Raw genomic sequence first — 19761 nt, 5'->3', positions numbered from 1 at the left:
AAATATTCTGTTTATAAATGAAAATGTCCTCCTATTTACTAGCACGGACTATTACTGTGACATGTTCATTGCTCTACAAAAACATGCTTTATTCTCTATGGATAGCTTTTTGAAGTTAAGTAACCATAACTTTTTGAAATTAAGTAACACTTGCTCTTGTTTGTCAAAATATGTGACTAGAATAGAAATGTTACTTGTTCATACATATCATGCACCTAGGAAATGTTAACTGAATAAGCATGTTACGTATTTAGGCTTGTGGCAGTCTATAAAATCATACTACAATTTACAAACTTTGCTTATATTTCCCCCGCAAGCTCTTAACATAACAAGCATTGGCATAGCCAATAGGTCTCGCCTTTGCGACCTTATAAGTGTTTAGCCATGCAACAGTTGATGTTGTTGCACCAAGGATATTGTACTGCATAACTAAATATGTATAAGGTTCCAGAGACAAGACCTATTGGCTATGCCAGTGCTTGTTCTTCCAGGGCACATCTCCGCCAAAGGCTTCCTCAGAATCTAGTCCTAGTTTTCACCTAGAGGGAACTAGTAAACAGCAGGTACTCTTCCTGAAAACATTTGTGTGAGCTGCAGCACAGGGTTACCCTGAAGTTCAAAGTCCAACAAGGGGTTACATAGGGACAGAATTTACCCTGATATGTGGACAAGCAACGCCAGACTCTTCCCATTATTCAGGGAGGAAAAGTTAGACCCTTTGATTACAATAGGAGCTATAAAGGATTTTCCGTCATAGGAGGTGTGCCAGTAAAGGAGAAAGGCAGTAAATATGGCTCTGCATAGGTATGCGGTCTATGAAGAGGGAGAGGTGACCCACTCTGAAACCATCTAAAGGTTGATGTGGCCTCTACAGTGGAGGCTGTAAAATCTAATCTATCACATGAATTTAATATTCTTTCTCAATAATTGCTCGACTAGTCCATGCCACTTATGTACTTTGCATTGCACCAAGCACCTGCTGAGCTCACCATGCCAATTCTTTATCTTACACGGCCTCAGCAACTGGTTGCCCAGCAAGACTTCAATCAGTCAATCAATCAATACTTGTTAAGAGCAGCTACTCACCAGTGAGAGTCTCAAGGTGCTGGGGGGTGGAGGAAGGGGTTGCAGGTCTGACTGAGTGCTGTGGTTTATTCAAAGAGCCAGGTCTTGGAATCCTTCCTGAATTGTGTCAGAGACAGGGATATCCTGAGGTGGAGAGGCATGGCATTCCAGGCTTTAGCAACAAGGTAGGAGAAGGATCTTCCTCCAGTCCTTGTCTTACAGATCCGTTGGACCGTGGCGAGGGCCAGTTGAGCAGAGCGGAGGAGTCTGGAGGGTGCGTGGAATGAGTCCACTGCGCCTCTCACCAGGCCGGGTCACCCCCTTGCTCCTGCTGCCTCCTGCTCCTGCCTATGCCAGTGCCTGCCTGCCCAGCTCCTTGCCACCGCCGCCGACGCCCCCCCTGCCACCCGAGCAGCCCAGCCACAGCTGAGCCGCCCGCCAGTTTTCCCGCCGCTGCCCCCCTGCGTCCCGCCCACCACCGGCCCATTGGCCATCCAACTGACCCGCCCTCCCGTCCCCCTTCTTAAGGGGACAGCCAGGTGTGCTCGGGAGTGACCACTGCGCCTCTCACCAGGCCGGGTCACCCCCTTGCTCCTGCTGCCTCCTGCACCTGCCTACGCCAGTGCCTGCCTGCCCAGCTCCTTGCCACCGCCGCCGATGCCCCCCCTGCCACCCGAGCGGCCCAGCCACAGCTGAGCCGCCCGCCCGCCAGTTTTCGCGCCGCTGCCCCCCTGCGGCCCCGCCCACCACCAGCTTATTGGCCGCCCAGCTGACCCGCCCTCCCGTCCCCCTTCTTATGACGCCCCCAGAGCGACCGCGCAGCGGACGCGCAAAGCGGGAGCACCGAATGAGCGCCGAAGGTGCGCCAAAGGTAAGCCCGCCTATGCCCCTTCCGCGCCTGGACCGCGCCCAGTGCCAGGACCCCTGGCCCTCGCAGACCACAGCCCACCCGCCGGACGTACGACGCCGCCACCCTCAACGCACTCAACACCGGCCGAATCCCGGGATGCTACCGAGCCACCCCGATACGCACCCACGGACCCTTCAGCTGTCACTCCTACAACTTCACCTGCATCCGGACCTGCACTACACCAGCACCCACCAAACCGAACACCAGCAGCAACCACCTGAAGTGCATCCTGCTCAACACCCGCTCCGTCCACAGACACGCCATCGAACTCTGGAACCTCCTCGACACCACATCGCCAGACGTTGCCTTCCTCACGGAAACCTGGATGAACGCCTCCTCAGCACCCGACATCGCCATCGCCATCCCGAAGGACTACAAGATCACCCGGAGAGGCCGCGCCAACCAGACGGGAGGAGGCATCGCCATCATCCACAGGAACTCCATCCGCATCACGACCAACACCGACGACACCCTGACAACCGCCGAGCACCTGCACTTCCAGATCCACACCGACCCCAAGACCACCCTCAGAGGCACTCTCATCTACAGACCCCCGGGACCACGCACACAATTCAGCGAAGACATTGCCGACTTCATCAGCCCACACGCCCTCCCCTCCGCTGACTACATCCTCCTCGGGGACCTCAACTTCCACCTGGAAAACAACAACGACCACAACACCACCACCCTGCTCGACAACCTCGGACTCAAGCAGCTGGTGACCACCCCCACCCACTACGCCAGACACACACTCAACTCCGTCTTCTCATCCAGCAAGGACATCGCCTTCAGCCACGCCACCGGACTGCACTGGACGGACCACAGCTGCGTCCACTTCAGCTTCAGAAGGACCACGATCCACCACCACCAGCAACAGGTTGCACGAAGAAGCTGGAACAAGATCACGGCCGACCAGCTCGCCGCATCCCTGAGCCAGCACCCTCCCGCCAGCTCAGCGAACCCCAGCCAGGCCGCCGACAACCTCACGAAGTGGATCAGCATCTGCGCAGACGACCTCGCCCCACTGAGGACTCCGCCCAGCAGACCCGGCAGCAAGAAGACCCCATGGTTCACCGACAAACTCAAGAGCTCCAAGAAGAACTGCTGAGCCCTCGAGAGAGCCTGGAGAAGAGACCCAACACCGGACAACATGACCACCCTCAAGCTCGCCACCCGAAAGCACCATCAACTGATCCATGCCACCAAGAAAACAGCATTCAAGGAGCGGCTGGACAACAACGCACACAACAGCAAGGAACCCTTCAACATCGTGAAAGAGCTCTCCAACCCCAACGCCGGAAACAACGACATCACACCATCGCAAGACCTCTGCAACTCCCTCGCCTCCTACTTCCACAACAAGATCGCTGACATACACAACAGCTTCAGCACACAAACAACGCTCCCCACGACCGTACCAACGCCCCCCACCACCACCCTCAGCGCCTGGACCCCGATCAGCACCGAAGACACCATCCGCACGATGAACTCCATCCACTCCGGATCCCCTACCGACCCCTGCCCTCACCACGTCTTCAACAAGGCCGACGCTGTCATCGCACCCCACCTGCGGGACATCATCAACAACTCCTTCGACACCGCCACCTTCCCTGAGAGCTGGAAGAACGTCGAACTCAGCGCTCTACTAAAGAAACCAACAGCGGACCCCACCGAACTCAAAAACTATCGCCCCATCTCGCTCCTCCCGTTTCCAGCCAAAGTCATCGAGAAGACCGTCAACAAGCAACTGGCCGCCTTCCTCGAGACGAATGGATCCCTCGACCCCTCACAGTCGGGCTTCAGGGCCAACCACAGCACCGAGACCGCCCTCATCGCTGCCACCGATGACATCCGAGCCCTGCTCGACAACGGAGAAACAGCGGCCCTCATCCTCCTAGACCTCTCCGCAGCATTCGACACTGTCTGCCACCGCACCCTAGTGCAACGTCGGAATCCAGGAGAAGGCACTAGAATGGATCATCTCTTTCCTCGCTGGAAGGACACAGAGAGTCCGCCTACCCCCGTTCAGGTCAGAGGCCACTGAAGTCATCTGCGGCGTACCTCAGGGCTCCTCGCTCAGCCCCACCCTCTTCAATGTCTACATGAGACCCCTTGCGGCCATCGCACGCCAACACAACCTCAACATCATCTCCTACGCCGACGACACACAGCTGATCCTCTCCCTCACCAACGACCCCACCACCGCCAGAACCAACCTTCACGAAGGGATGCAAGACGTAGCCGAGTGGATGATGACCAGCCGCCTGAAACTGAACTCAGACAAGACGGAAGTTCTCATCCTGGGCTCCTCGCCCTCCGCCTGGGACGACTCCTGGTGGCCCCCCGCCCTGGGCACCGCACCCAAACCGACAGACTACGCACGCAATCTGGGCTTCATCCTGGACTCCTCCCTCTCCATGACCAGACAAGTCAACGCCGTCTCCTCGTCCTGCTTCAATATCCTGCGCATGCTACGTAAGATCCTCCGGTGGATCCCCACCGAGACCAGGAAGACGGTCACCCAGGCCCTCGTCACCAGCCGACTGGACTATGGCAACGCCCTCTACGCCGGAACCACCGCCAAGCTCCAGAAGAGACTCCAGCGAATCCAGAACGCCTCAGCCAGACTCATCCTCGACATCCCCCGACACAGCCACATCTCCGGACATCTGAGAGATCTGCACTGGCTCCCGGTCAACAAGAGAATCACCTTCTGTCTCCTCACCCACGCACACAAAGCCCTACACAACCAAGGCCCGAGATACCTCAACAACCGCATCAACTTCTACACTCCCACACGCCAGCTCCGATCGACCAGCCACGCCCTCGCCGCCGTCCCCCGCATCCGAAGAGCCACAACAGGAGGAAGGTCCTTCTCCTACCTGGCCGCCAAGACCTGGAACTCCCTCCCGACCCCCCTCCGCCTGACCCAAGACCAAGACCCAAGACCACCTCGCCTTCAGGAAGCTGCTCAAGACCTGGCTGTTCGAGCAGTAGCGGACCCCCCCTCCCCAAGCGCCTTGAGACCCTCCGAGTGAGTAGTGCGCGATATAAATGTCTTTGATTGATTGATTGATTGATTGATTCAGGTTTGCTGGTCTGGTGTCATGGAGGGCTTTGTAGACGAGAAAGAGGAGCTTAAAGGTGACTCTTTTGTTGACCGGGAGCCAGTGGAGTTCTTGTAGGTATTCGGATATGTGGCTGCGGCGCGGGATGTTGAGAACCAGTCTGGCTGCGGCGTTCTGGACGTTCTGAAGTTTCCTGAGGAGGTTCTGGGTGGTGCCGACGTAGAGTGTGTTGTCATAGTCAAGCCTGCTGCTGATGAGTGCGTGGGTGAGTGTTTTCCTGGCCTCAGTGGGGATCCATCGGAAGGTCTTCCAAAACAGGTGAAGAGTGTGGAAGCATGATGAGGTGACTGCGTTATCTGGTGGTTCATGGTGAGCTAAGATTCAAGTATGACGCCAAGGTTTCGTGCGTGGTCTGGATGAGGACTTATGTCTTGTCCGAGTTGAGCATCTCTCATCCAGGTGGCGATGTCCTTCATCCCATTGTGAAAGTTGTTTTTGGTGATGGTGGCTAGTTGGTGAGGGAGAGAAACAGCTGGGTGTCATCGGCATAGGAAACAATGTTGAGTCCGTGGCTCCTGACAATAGCTGTAAGCGGGGCCATGTAGATGTTGAAAAGTGTGGGGCTCAAGGAGAACTTAGCAACATTGCCCCTGCACCAGGTCCCGATCCAGCTTTCAATGGGAAGGCAATGTTTTTCCACCTACTCAGACCAACCTTTTTCTAATGTTAACAATCCTACAAATGAAGAAGGAAACACTCCTGCAATCCATCAAACCCTAGCATAGACCAGAAGCTGAAAATTTACTTCTGTCATTTGGCTTTACCATAGACATTGAGGGCATTTCTAATAACCCGATTATCAAATTTATGTTAATGTAGATCCAATCATTCACACATATGCTTAGGTCCAACAAAAGCATTGAGGCCTTGTTTATGAGCCCCTTAAGCTGCCACTGTATCACATTTTTTTATGCAATGGCAGCACAATCAGTGCGCCATATTTACAAACTGACGCACTGGGTTCAATGCGTCAGTTTGTACAGACCTGTGCCACATTATACCAGCACCTGGAATAATGCATGCAGGGCATGCGTTCCCATGCAAAAAAGCCACGTAGAACTGACGCACTGCAATTTACAACATTTCACTACGTCACTCTAAGACAGGGGTCTCCAAACCGGTCCTGGAGGGCCGGATCCATGCCAGATTTTTCGGATATCCCCATTGAGATTGTTAGACGGACCGGGAGGGTCGGCCGAGTATAAGGGGAGAGGTCTCCAGGGAGAGCCGTCTCCAGCGATCGTACAGACAAGTAACTTCCCCCCCACAGACGGACACCACACAAGGATAAGGTTGAACGATACTTTATCAGCAATTCTTCGAGTACGGTTAAATGATACAAGGAGGTCTGGACTCAGGGGTCCCCTCGGTTCGGGTCTCTGGTGGGGAAAGGGGTAGCGGGACAGTCTTGTTACCAGGTGGGTAGATGGGTAGCTCTCAATCCTCGAGCTCGGCGTTCTAGATGATCGGGCCGCGGCGGAGCCGGCAGGTCCCGAGATGGTTGAAGGTAGCGACGGTCCGCGGCGGAGCCAGCAGGTCCCGATGAAGATGGAGGTACAAACGGTCCGCGGCCACGCCAGGAGGTCCCGACGACGATGAAGGTTTCCGGAGGTTACGGCAACGCCAGCAGGCAAGACGATAGTTCACAAGGAGGGGCTACGGCAGCGCCGGTAGTCCGACAAGGGTGAGTTCTTCTCTGCGTCTCTCGACTCCAGGATACAACTGCCTTCCTGCTCTGGAGCTGCCTCAGTTATAGGGCTGGTGCCCTTTGATGTCCGGACCCTCGCACTTGGAGGTCGGGGGGTCCAGGATGAGGGAGTCCAGACACCCAGCAGGGGGGTGGAGCCAGCGCCCGGGGAGGCTGGGGGCGAGCGGTACCTGGCGGGGGAGAGCCATCGACACCTCTTTCTCCCATTGACCTGCCAAGTAGTCCGCTCACCTCCTGGGTGGATGGTGGTGCCGGGATGTCTGAGGCCTGGCCAGGCCCAGGGTTAGGGTCGATCGGAGGCCACGCGGCCTCGTGGTGCAGTGTCCAAGATGGCGCCCAGGTCGGGCGCGCGGGCCAGTAGTAGATCGGGCCCACGAGGTCGATATGTTCCGAGGCAGGGGTCCCGGAGGGGACGGAAAACGTGAAGTGGTGGTGTGTGACACTTGGGGGACCGGGCTCGGGCCTGGTCGGGCAGAGGGGGAGCGGGCCCTTCATGTGGCCTGTCCAACAGAGATACATGTAGTTATTTTAAAAATCTGGCATGGATCCGGCCCTCCAGGACCGGTTTGGGGACCCCTGCTCTAAGACTTCACTGTGTCAAAATCCTTATGCCTGGTCAGACCCAGCGTAAGGAATGACACAGGTCTTTTAACATGGGACTCCCCTCTGTGTTCTGACACATTGCTGAAATTGCGTCAGTTTTACGACCAACTCCAGCAATGCATCACTTTTGCGCCAAAGGATGTGTCAGAATTTCTGACACATCTTGTAATCCTTGCAATATGGATCCCTGTATTGTAAGTACAGCGCATCCATAGTGTCGCAAGGACATTTGGTAGCGGCGCAAGGAAACTGAAGCACATGTGCCAACGCATAATTTCTTGTAAATGAGGCCCAAAATGTATAATAGTTGGGCCAAATTAAAGTGCTCGTGGATCCACTATTAATGCAACAAGGGTGTTCTTTCTCCATTGACTGGTTGTGGTCTGATTCTACTCCGATTTATCTCAGGTGTTAGTTTGCAAGGTACATTGGGGCCTGTCCGGTGGGAACCTCCTTAATCAACGATACCCATTTCATTAGATTCTTGCAGGTATGATGATCCACGAGCAGTGATGTCACACCACCCCATCACCTGCTCCCTGTAAACAGGAGGGCAGCAACATTCTTGCCACCACCTATTATCTGGGAAGATGTTTATGAAGGTTTCAAAGCAGTGGTCCGGGTGACATGGGAAAGATGCGTTTATAGAAGGAATCTTGATTCAGAGATGGTTCGTCATTGTGATGCTCTACTAAAGCCCAACACTTCTGAGATGGCTTAAAAGGCGTATGTCGAGCTTCGTGACAGCTGTGATATGCAAAGACATGTTCAATGGGCCCTTTTAGTTTTTTAGACGAAAACTATAGTCATCAGGGAATTTCTAAATCCAGAGACAGCTGGAGACACAACCCATGGGCTCAAGATTGTTGCCAGTTGGGCAAGGTTCAGTGGCCGCTCCCCCACTGTGGCGTGGGGCCGTCGCCCCACTGCTTTCTCGCAGTGAGAGAAGGCAGAAACATAAATGGTAAAAAATACCATTTTATGTTTCTGCTTCTCGCACTGCGAGAGAGCAGAAGTGCCTGGTTGGGGTCGGGCGGGTGGGCGGTCCTGCTGAGGGTGGGAGGGGGACTGGCTTGCCCACTGTTGTGGGTACTGACTGTTTAGTCGGCCATGGGGCCGACCAAACAGGCAGTACCAACAACTCGACCTAAGTGCCACCTTCAACACAGTATCCCACAAGTTTCTCCTTAAACGTCTAAGGGTGTGCGGTCTGGACGGGGTGGCACTACAGTGAATGCGGTCCTTCCTGAAAGATCAGAGCTTCCAAAACCCCCATAGCTCCAAAACCCTACCACTTCATCAAGGGGTCCCACAGGGATCTATTTTGAGTCCCACCCTTTTCAACTTGTATATTGGACCTCTGGCTAAGACTATGGACAACTACAAAATCGCCATGCTGATGACACACAGCTTGTGGTGACCTTGGCACAAGATGCGGGCGAATCAGCACTACAATTCTCTTCATGTCTCAATGATCTGGCCTCAAGGATGCCCAACAACTGTCCTAAATTGAATGGGAGTAAGACAGAGGTCATGATCTTTGGAAAACACCCCTCCATCTGGCATACAGCCTGTTGGCCTCAAAAACTTGGGCCTATCCCTGAGCATAAATCTGAGGTTAAAAATCTAAGAGTATGGCTAGATCCTAAACTCTCATTCGAGTCCAAAACCAGAAAGGTGGCAGGGAGATGTTTTAGCACCTTGAAGATGCTAAAGAAAACCCTAGACTTTCTTCCGATATCAGCCAGGCAAACCATAGTCCACACGTTGTTGACCTTACAACTTGATTATGGAAATGTTTTATATCTGGCTGCGCCAAAGGACTGCATGATACGCCTCCAACGCATTAAAAAGCAGCGGCATGCCTTGTTATAAACCTTCCTAGTTGTGCTTCCACGACAAAAGCTCTAGACTCCCTCCACTGGCTGCCTATTGAGAAAAGAGTTCTCTTTAAAGCCATGTGTTTCTGTCACAAGAGCCTACAGGGGAAAGGCCCCAGCTAGCTACATTACTTCCTCACCCCGTACAATCCCAGTCGCTAGTTACGATTGACAGGAGCACATTTATTTAAGGTCCCCAGGATCAGTAAAGCTAGGATGGGCGGTCGATCCTTTGGCTTCCTCGTGGTCAAGAATTAGAATACTCTCCCTCTCTGGCTACGCGCTGAGAAATCTGAACCAACCTTTTGCAGAGGACTGAAAACTTGGCTGTACAAACATTAGCTCAGCAGTCTTCAATCTTTCTTGCTGATGTGCTTCTAGCGCGGGGACACACCTTTTGGGGTAGCCAGGCGCTCTACAAATGAACTATTATTATTTATTATTATTATTACCTTTCACATCGGCAGATAAATCTGCTTCCTTCTCTCGTCGGTTGCCTTAAGGTCGCCCCAGAAGAAGAGTCCCACTGCCTTTGCATCTGAGTCTGAAGCTGACTTTGCTCAACAAGTGGGAGGGTCTTAAATATTTGAACCAAATCCTTGGTTGCATTATTGTTCATGATAAACTCCGTTAATCCCACTTGGATAGTTAATGATGAAGATAGTTAAGTCTCAGCACCACGGATGAAGATTAGGCAAGAGATTAAAAACTAAAAAAAAAAAAAAAGAATTGCTTTTTTGCTCCTGCTAACTAATACAAAGAAGGTTCGAGGTCGGAAGGACCAGAAGATAACATTAGCGAGATCTGAGGGGCTTTGGATCTGAGGTAAATAAACCAATAGATCCAAGGAGCCTTTCGGACTGACTAAGCATGAGACTTCTCAAATCCAGCACAATACCAACATGCAGGTTCAAATGATGCCCTTGTTCAATGTTCCCTGGTAAACAATACTGAATAGTCAAATTCTTCCATGATCTCCACAGTTCTGGCTACCTCAATGCCATTCCCCAGATCCCTTGAAAGTGCTAGGATTATAAAAGCCACCTACCACCCAGGGCTTGCTGCAGAAGTTGTAGATGGAGTACAGCGAGTTGACACTGGGGATGCCACCATACTGCATCCCGATGACGAGGCTGCGAAAGTCTTCTCCCAGGGTCATGCTGTAGGCATGCTGTCTGATGAGCACAAAGTCTGGCTTGAAGGACCTGTTGGGTGGAGACAAGAGGAGAGCATATACATTTAAGAAGCACAGAAACACTCTACATAAGAACATATATGTAACTTTTCTGTTCGGTTAGTTTTGTTGTATTTGTGCCCATTTAGTTCTGCGCAGTACTTTGTGTGTCTCCTATGCTGCACCTGTTGCCTTTTCCGTGCCCTGCTACCGCTTCCCGCCACCCATCGCCCCTCCCAGGACCTACTTAATCTCCCCGATCCATGGAAGGACCATTCGCCTGCTGCCACTGCTGCTTTGCCTGCAACGCAGGACCACCGATTCGCACAATAACCTTCGCCCCACACCCACCCACTGGACCTCAAAGACCCCGGAATTAATCCAGTACATTCTGCTCAACACCAGGTCCCTCTGCAAACTCGTCACAGAAATATGGGATACCATCACCACCCTCAACCCGATGTGATCTTCATCATGAGACCTGGCTCAACCCCTCATCATCCCCATCATTACCACCACAATGCCTGATGACTACGGGCCTGATTCACAGAATGAACTTAAGACTCAATCCTAAACGTACTACTATTTTGGTATTCACAGAATGCACTTACTACTTTTAACATTCACAGAATGAACTTACTACTTTTGGTATTCACAGAAGTAAGGATTTTGTCTTAAAACAGACTTAAGACAGACTTAAGACAAAATCCTAACTTAAGTCTGTCTTAAGTCTGTTTTAAGACAAAATCATAACTTCTGTGACTACCAAAAGTAGTAAGTTCATTCTGTGAATGCCAAAAGTAGTAAGTGCATTCTGTAAATACCAAAATAGTAGTAATTTTAGGACTGAGTCTTAAGTTCATTCTGTGAATCGGGCCCTAGAAGATGATACATCAGGACCCATCCTACAAACATGGAGGAGTCATTGCTATTATCCACTAGGAAACTATCCGATGCACCATCACTAAAGATGACACCACACAACCATTGAACACCTGAACTTCCAACTCCTAACTGACTCCAGGACAACCATCAGAGGTATTCTTGTCTACACACCCAGGACCGCGACCTGCATTCTGCAACACCAACGCCGCATTCACCGTCCTGCTAGCCTTCGACTCCAAGCACTACATCCTACCAGGTGACCGCATCTTTCACCTTGATGAACCCCAACAATAATGCCAACTCCACCAATCTCCTGGAAAGCATTGGCCTCACCCAACTGATCACAGACCCCACACACCACGCATGACACAATCTAGACCCATCCAGCAACAGTCAAGTACAGGCATGACACCGAACTCACCTGGATCGACCACGCCATCGTCCATTTCACCATCACAGGTTCCCAGGGTATCACCACCTAGCCCCCTATTGCCTCTCACCACAGCTGGAACCAAGTAACTGAGACCCAGTGAATGCATGGTTTCAACACCATCCAGTCCAGCGCAGTGTCCAACATGGAGCAGACCGTCCAGAATTTCTCTGACTTGTTCACCAAATGTGCCAACAGATTCACTCCCATGAAGCCAGACAAAATCTGCAGAGCCTCATGACAAGCCAGCTGGTATACACCAGAAGTCAGCACCATCAAGCGCAGCTGCAAACGACTTGAGAAACAATGGTACAACAACAAAGACCACACTGACTGAACCACCCTAAAATCCCCCCTTATCAAGTATCACATGAACCACCAACGCATCAAGGACACAAAAGGAGATGCTCTCACAGACCGCTTTGAAACAAGTGGCAACTGCACAAAGGAACTCTTTCATGTAGTCAGGGAGTTCTCCTGCCCGTCAGCCACCAATAACCCACTCCACTCTTCCCAAGAACTCTGCAACACCCTGTTGGACTACTTCCACAGCAAGATAGTTAACATCTACAAGAACTTCGACCCCCAACCCATCGACTTCGCCTTCAACAACCTCCACCCTCCCAATGACGCCACTCACTTGATCACTACATGGAATCCAATCACCACACAGACCACTACTGCCATCATGTCCTCCATCCAGCTCTGGAGCACCCATGGACCCCTGCCCCCACCTTTACTTAAACCTTGGAACCAAAGAAATCCGTGTGGAACTCACCATCATCCTCAACACCTCCATCACCATGGAGGCCATCCTTGAAAGATAGAAACAGTCTGAGGTGAGACCCTCCCTGAAGAAACTCTTTGCCGACCCTAACAAACTCATAAATTACCACCCCATCTCACTGCTTACGTAGCTCGCCAAAATCCTCGAGAAGTCCACCAACCACCAGCTCAGCAAAAACCTAGAAAAAAACAACCTGCTCGACTCCTCCCAATCAGGCCTTCAGGCCAAGAATAGCACCGAGACCGCCCTGATCACTGCCACTGACATCATATCCCTCCTCAACCACAATAAAACAGCAGCTTTGATCCTTCTAAACCTCTCAGTGGCATTCAACATCTTATCCCATCACACCCTTATCATTAGACAACAACATCGGCATCCAGGGGAACGCCTTAAAATGGATTGTATATTTTTTCATGGGTAGAACTCAGAGAATCCACCTACCACCCTTCACCTCAGAACGCAAGACAATCATCTGCAGCGCACCTCAAGAATTATCCCTCAGCACCAAAATGTTCAACACCTACATGACACCCCTTGTGGACATCGTCAGAAGCCACGGACTCAACATTATATTCTACGCAGATGACACACAACTTATCCTCTTGCCCACAGAAGACCCCTCCACCACTAGAATAAACTTCTGCAACGCCATGACAAGTGGCAACAGACTTGGGGCCCGATGTAGGTGAATCTAATTTACCACTTCTAAAATACCGAATCATACCGATTCGGTATTTAAGAAGTGGTAAATTAGAGGGGGGGAAATGTAGGTAATTCTGAATCGGTAAATACCGAAGCTGTAAGATTCGGTATTTACAGATTCTGTAAATACCGAATCGGTATCCCCCATTGGTTCCTATGGGCCTTGAAGCCCATAGGAATCAATGTGGAATACCGAATCGGTATTTACCGATTCTGTAATTACCTATTCTTGCAAGGGTGCAGGGGGTGTCACTTTGACACCCTCTAGCACCCCAATTACAGGCTTGTGTGCCTTGTGGCACACATACATGCCCTATGGGCATGTCTGTGTGTCACATGGCACAGGTGTGCATGCACAGATGTGCATGCACACCTGCATTCGGTATTTTACCACCCAATTGGATTTGGTGGTAAAATACCAATTCCTAAAGCCCTGTGGCACTCTGACATGTGCCAGCTACATCTGCATTTACAGAATCGGTATTTTACTGAGTCTGTATTTACCGATTCAGTCATTTTACCGAATCGGTAAATACAGAATCGGTAAAATACCGATTCAGTAAATGCATGCCCTACATCTGAAAACCATAATACCGGTCGGAAACGGCCGAATTCGGCCGTTTCGACCGGTATTATGGCACCTACATTGGGCCCTTGATGAGGACCAACTGCGTGAAGCTCAACACGGACAAGACGGAGGTTCTGATCTACAGGAAGAACACCTCCCCGTGAGACAACAGCTGGCGCCATCCGAGCTCGAACCCAACCCCCACACCAACAGACCACGCCTGCAACCTCAGCATCATCCTTGACAGTAAACTCACAATGAAGTGCTAAAACAATGCAGTTGCCTCCTCGGGTTGTATGATACAACCACGCATGCTTAAATAACACGGTCTGAACCATAACCACGTCTTTACCAGACATGCCTTTACCACACATGCCTCTACAATGATTTTCGTTGTAAAGGCATGATTGCTAAAGTGATGTGCATGGTAAATTGCACAGCAAAGCCCATCCGCCCTAAGACCTGATATTCCAGCCCTGCAATCCACCCACCCCAGCCTTAAAACTACCCCTGTCTCCTCACCCTGAGCCCTGACAATTGCCCCAGCACAAAAAACTCCCCCCAACCCCATCCCCCCGCCTTGAGCCCTAAAACTGCCCCCAGCCCTGAAAACTGTCCCTTCCCCTCCCCCCGTCCTGAGGCCTAAAACCCCAGCCCCTGCCAAAAAACAACCCAACCCTAGCCCCCTGCTCTGAGCCCTAAAGCCGACGCCCCACCCCGGAGAATTGCCCTCAAGCCCTAAATGCCAGCCCCAGCCCCTAAAACAACCCGACCCCACGCTCTGAGCCCTAATTCCCTGCCCCCTGCCAAAAAATGACCTCGACCATCCCAGCCCTGAGTCCTAAAACCGACCCCCAGCCCCTAAAAACTACCCCCCCAAACCCAACCCCACACTCACATACCAGGTGTCCTGGAGCTTCCCTCCTGATCCGGTTCCTCTCCCTGCACATCTGCAGATCTAGACCACTGACTGTCTTAACCACGCATATGCGTGGTTAAGGTATATGTGTGGTTAAGGCTGAAGAGTAGTTTAGGCAAGCATTGTTCCGTATGTGACAAAAATGACACGCATGGCTCGGCCCATGTTGTAAAGGCCCTCTCCCGCCACCTCCTCCTGCTTCCACACCCTCCGTATGCTCAAAAAAATCTGATGGATCCCCATCAACTGTCACCCAGGCCATAGTCACCAGCCGGCTTGACTACTGGAACATGCCTAGTCCGGTATCAGCACCTAACTCCTCAAGAGACTCCAGACCATACAAAACTCAACAGCCAGACTCATCCTCAACCTCCCCAAATATACCCACATCACCCTCACCACCTCAAGAAGAACCTCCACTGGCTCCCTGTGCAGAAGAAATGCCAGTTCAAGCTACTGACACGCCTGCAGAGCCGTACATGACCAGGGATCACCATAAACCAACCACCACGTGAACTTCCTCCAACCCACCAGGAACCTGCGCTCCACCCCTCTGACCCACGCACACACCCCCCACATTCGACGCAGCCGCCAAGCCCTGAAATTGCCAGCCCCTCCACCTACGAACCTCATCCTCCCTGGCGGATTTCAGAAAGGGACTTCAGACGTGGATTTTCGATTAAGACCAGTGAAACCTCAACAACCGGATACCCTCAGGGGTGAAGAGCGGCGCTTTATAAATATTTTATTGATTGATTAATTTGCAGCATCAAAGCCATACATTTTCATGGCAGCATCCCCTTGGACTATAAAATAACTGTTCCGTTGGAAATTGTGTGTGTCACAAAACAAGAGATGTATCATCAAGAATACACTGGGTGTAAATGTGATCTGTTAGCCATTTATATCCCAATATCCAGCCTAGGCAAGACCTTCAAAGGGAAGGCAACCAAAAACCTCCTGAATGAGTGGAAGAGGCTCAAGGTTGAATGGTAAATAAACACAGATACAGGACTTGTGAGCATCTATGCTTTGGTATAATAGCAACCCCACATCTCTACATGCAATTAAATGTCTAGGCCTGTGCTGGACTTAGCCCTTTCTGCAGGTCCATCTCCTAACCTTTTGCCTTCACCCTCCTGGTTTCTGAACCCGTTTTTGTTGACTTTTAGGACTCTGCGCACGTAACCACTGCTAACCAGTGCTGAAGTGTGTGTGTTTTCTCCTTTAAACACAGTAGGTAGGCTTACACCTAATTGGCCAATTAATTTTACTTGTAAAGTGGCACTACACATGCCCAGGGGCTGTAATTTAAATGCTACTAATGAGCCTGCAATATCAAAAGAGCAGCGGTTCTTATTAGGGATGTGTACGAATAAATAATGCAAAACAAGCTCAACAGCAGAATACAATTGTACTGTTCCGGGATGCAATAGTGAAAAATAGTCATATTATATTTGTGTTGAAAATGATTGTATTTTCTTAAATACAAGAGCATGATGTGTCGGGTGTCCCACACGAACAACAGAACAAAAGGGAACAATAAGGAATATTACATTTATACAGAGAGCACACAAAATAGGTTCAAATGTTTCCGAAAAGATAACAAATGACCACATAGAAAAATTATGAAATGAAGCCAAGCCCTTGTAATAATTAAGGGAATTGAGTTGCTGGTTCGTTTGTATGTAACATGCTGTTGGTCTTGATTAAACGTCATCGACACATACAATGATAAAGATGTATCGCGCATCGCAGCGTTGCTACTTCGCTGAACAAATGCTGTGAGACACAACTTCAATCCATACCTCACATCGTCTTGGCTGTACGAAGCATCCTTGATGAGGGACTTCGCAACTCTTTGAACCAGGATTTAAGGTACTCTGGTTCAATGGGCCTAACTGGGTCCTTGTAGCCGGCTCGCACTCCATCGCGGTCTGCCTGAACTTGTAACTTTGTCACAGTCTAGCGCAAGCAGATATCGACAGGTGTTGCTTTGTGCTTTTTGGCTCTATTTTCACTTAAATCGTTTAAACTGAATGTCTCAGGTTCTACTGATGGATTGTTTTCATTTTGGTCTTGATTTATATATTAAAATGTACTCTATTTTTCTAAGTTGGTGTCGGATTTTCTTTTGTTGTGTCTTAACTTTATAACTGTTTGGAATGCTGCATAAATACTTTACAAATTGCCTCTAAATTAAGCCTGACTGCTCGGTGGAAAGCTACTGGAGGGTTGAGCACAGGTTAATTTAGGGTTTGCTTGTGCCTTCACCCTGATAGGGATTGTGGTTCTGCTTGAGTAGAGTTTCACTCCTCTCAACCCTAAATTAGAAAAGGTATGGGATTTAACTGAACAAATGATGAGAAGTGGTGGCAGTTGTGAGCAAGTAGGATTTTTTTTGCACAGGTGAAGACAAGCATTCCAAAACTTCCTGTGGCTCTTAATGCCCCAGAGAGCCAGCCCCTCCCTCTGTTAAACCCCCAACCATCCATGTAAGCCGCAATAGAAACCTTTAATTAGTTTGCCTGACCTTTTTATATTACTTGCCCACTTTCATTATTTTGTCCCCTCTCCATCTTCCTTTGGTCTTTTTATTTCTGTGCTAACCATAACATTGAAGCTCACACGCCCCATACTTGTGTCAATTGAATGTTGTGGTGTGCTTTTCATACTCATGTGGTAGACTTTGTACGTAGCAGAACATTGTTCCCTAATTTTCAGGGCACTAAAATAACCTAGTTTTAAGCAGGGATACCCTCTAATGGAATAAAGAGGGGCGTTTGTCATAAAATAAACTGGGAAGCGGTTCAGTAAAACAATTCATTTTCAATCACTTTTCAATCACCACAGTTACTGCTAAAAGTCAATAACTATGTAATAAAATCTAAGCCCAAGCAACATGCCTACCAAATGCTGGGCATGGACTTGGCCACTGAAATAAATTTTGTTTTGCAACCCATCAACGTCAGACGATTGCAATTTACTCCACCCTGCCCCCTGCTGCATCAATCAAGAAAGACCCATTAACTTTTGCTGGATAACCTACGAATGAGGGCCGACAACGGGAATGGTGCAGTACTGGTACTTCTCGATATGTCGGCCGCGTTCGATACGGTAAGCCACTCAATCCTATTAGAGAGACTGGAAAATATTGGAGTCAGGGGTAAAGCCTTGCAATGGTTTGGCTCCTATCTGACAGATAGAGAACAGACAGTTTCTATGGTACCTTTCACCTCCTGCAAGACGCCGGTCACTCATGGGGTGCCTCAGGGTTCTGCTATTAGCCCTGTTCTCTTTAATGCCTATTTACAGCCGCTGTTCTCCATCATCAAATTGTTCGGGGTTGACTTAGTCAACTACGCGGACGATACGCAGCTGGCATTCTCTTTAGAAGGAGAATAGGCAGTTCCCCTGGAGCAGTTCCAAGAGTGTATGCGCCACACCGCGGATTGGCTGAGGAGGAACTCCCTGCAGTTCAATAGCGGAAAAACTGAAGTGGTCTACTGTTCCCCTGCAAGGCCGACTATCTACTCCCCATTGGAGTTGAGACTCACTCCGGAGGTAGACCCATTGACCCCGGCCAATACAGTACGAAACCTGGGGGTCCTAATTGACAAAAACCTCCAGATGTAGTCGCAGGCATCCAAGACTGCTAATGTCGCGCCTGCTCCGTCGAATACTCCCCATGTTGCCAAAGGAATTGCGCGCTATGGTAGTAAACAGCATAGTGCTGAGCAGACTGGACTATTGTAACTCTCTACATTTAGGAGCCCCACAGTACATCTTTCAGGGGCTGCAAAGAGTCCAGTCTGCGGCGGCAAAATTGGCACTGGGGCTGCGACGTGACTCTTCTTCCACCTCCGCACTGAGGCAGCTCTATTGGCTACCAATTAGAGAAAGGGTTCTATTCAAATCACTCTGCCAGGTGTTTAGGGCCTTACACGAGATGGGCCCAATCCCTTTACAGGAAAGATTTTCCTGGTATCTCCCTCAGAGACAGCTCCGGTCCTCGGGTACCGGTCTGCTGGCAGTCAGAAAATTTAAACGCTCCCGGATGGGGGGGGGGGGCTTTCAGTGTGGTAGGGGCACAGTTATGGAACAAGGTACCACAAATGATTAGACAGAGATTCTCATTAATTGAATTTAGGAAAGGCCTGAAAACTTGGCTTTTCCCAAAACTCTGATCTATATTTCCATTTCTTTCCTCATCAACCAGCAGACCAAGTATCTGGATATCTGAAAGCACCAGGATACCCGTAGGGTGACAGTAGCGCTATAGAATTATAGATACAATACAATACAATACAACTCTACCATTGCCAGTGCTATCTCTTCAGTACCCACTTAGTAAGTAACAATGGCTGCCTTGTGCCTTACATAGGACAGTAGGCTTGGTGCATTTCGTCCCATCATGCACTTGCCTGGCAATCAATATTTCAAATAACTTTACATAAATAAATGGCCAATGGAGAAAGCAACCAATATTTTAATTAATTTTACATAAGTAAATGGTCAGTGGAAAAAACGGTCTACAACCATTCCTCATCCCCACTGCCCAGGTTGTGATAACACCACCGAAAAAATATGTGGGGTACACGCTGACCCCATGTGAATAAGCACTATTTGAATAACCGTAACATTATCGTAACTAGGCCTGGGTGGTAAATTCCGTTCCGCTTGCGGAATTTGCGAAATTTGGGTAATTTTGCGTTCCGCGGAGAACACGAAAATGCCCAAAATTCTGTGTTCCGCGACTTCGCAAAATCTTTTGCTTGTTTGCGTTTTCAAAATGCGTGTTCGCAACTTATTTCAACTGAGCACGCAAACAGCGATTGCAAACAGGAAAAAAGCATTGCGGAATTTCAGCGTGTTCGCTGAGATTTTTTACCATTTCGCAGAGATTTGGGTAACGCAATTACGCAAATTCCGCCCACCCCTAATCGTAACATACATGTAAAAGGATAGTCTGATATAGTGCCAAACCACAAATGAGGAA

General features: G+C 50.0%; 1 protein-coding gene across 1 annotated transcript in view; it reads right to left on the bottom strand.

Moving 5' to 3' along the window:
* Positions 1–19761, bottom strand: part of SYN3 (synapsin III) — a 1181147-nt gene that overhangs the window by 690908 nt on the left and 470478 nt on the right. The window contains exon 5 of the mRNA XM_086953619.1: positions 10343–10499. Within this exon, the coding sequence (XP_086809745.1) occupies positions 10343–10499 (157 nt within the window). The remainder of the gene's footprint in view (positions 1–10342; positions 10500–19761) is intronic.

This window comes from Lissotriton vulgaris, chromosome 1_2, assembly GCF_964263255.1.
Source record: "Lissotriton vulgaris chromosome 1_2, aLisVul1.2, whole genome shotgun sequence".
Lineage (NCBI taxonomy): Eukaryota > Metazoa > Chordata > Amphibia > Caudata > Salamandridae > Lissotriton > Lissotriton vulgaris.
Note: the sequence above shows the minus strand (reverse complement) of the source record. Positions and strands in the feature narration are given on the sequence as shown.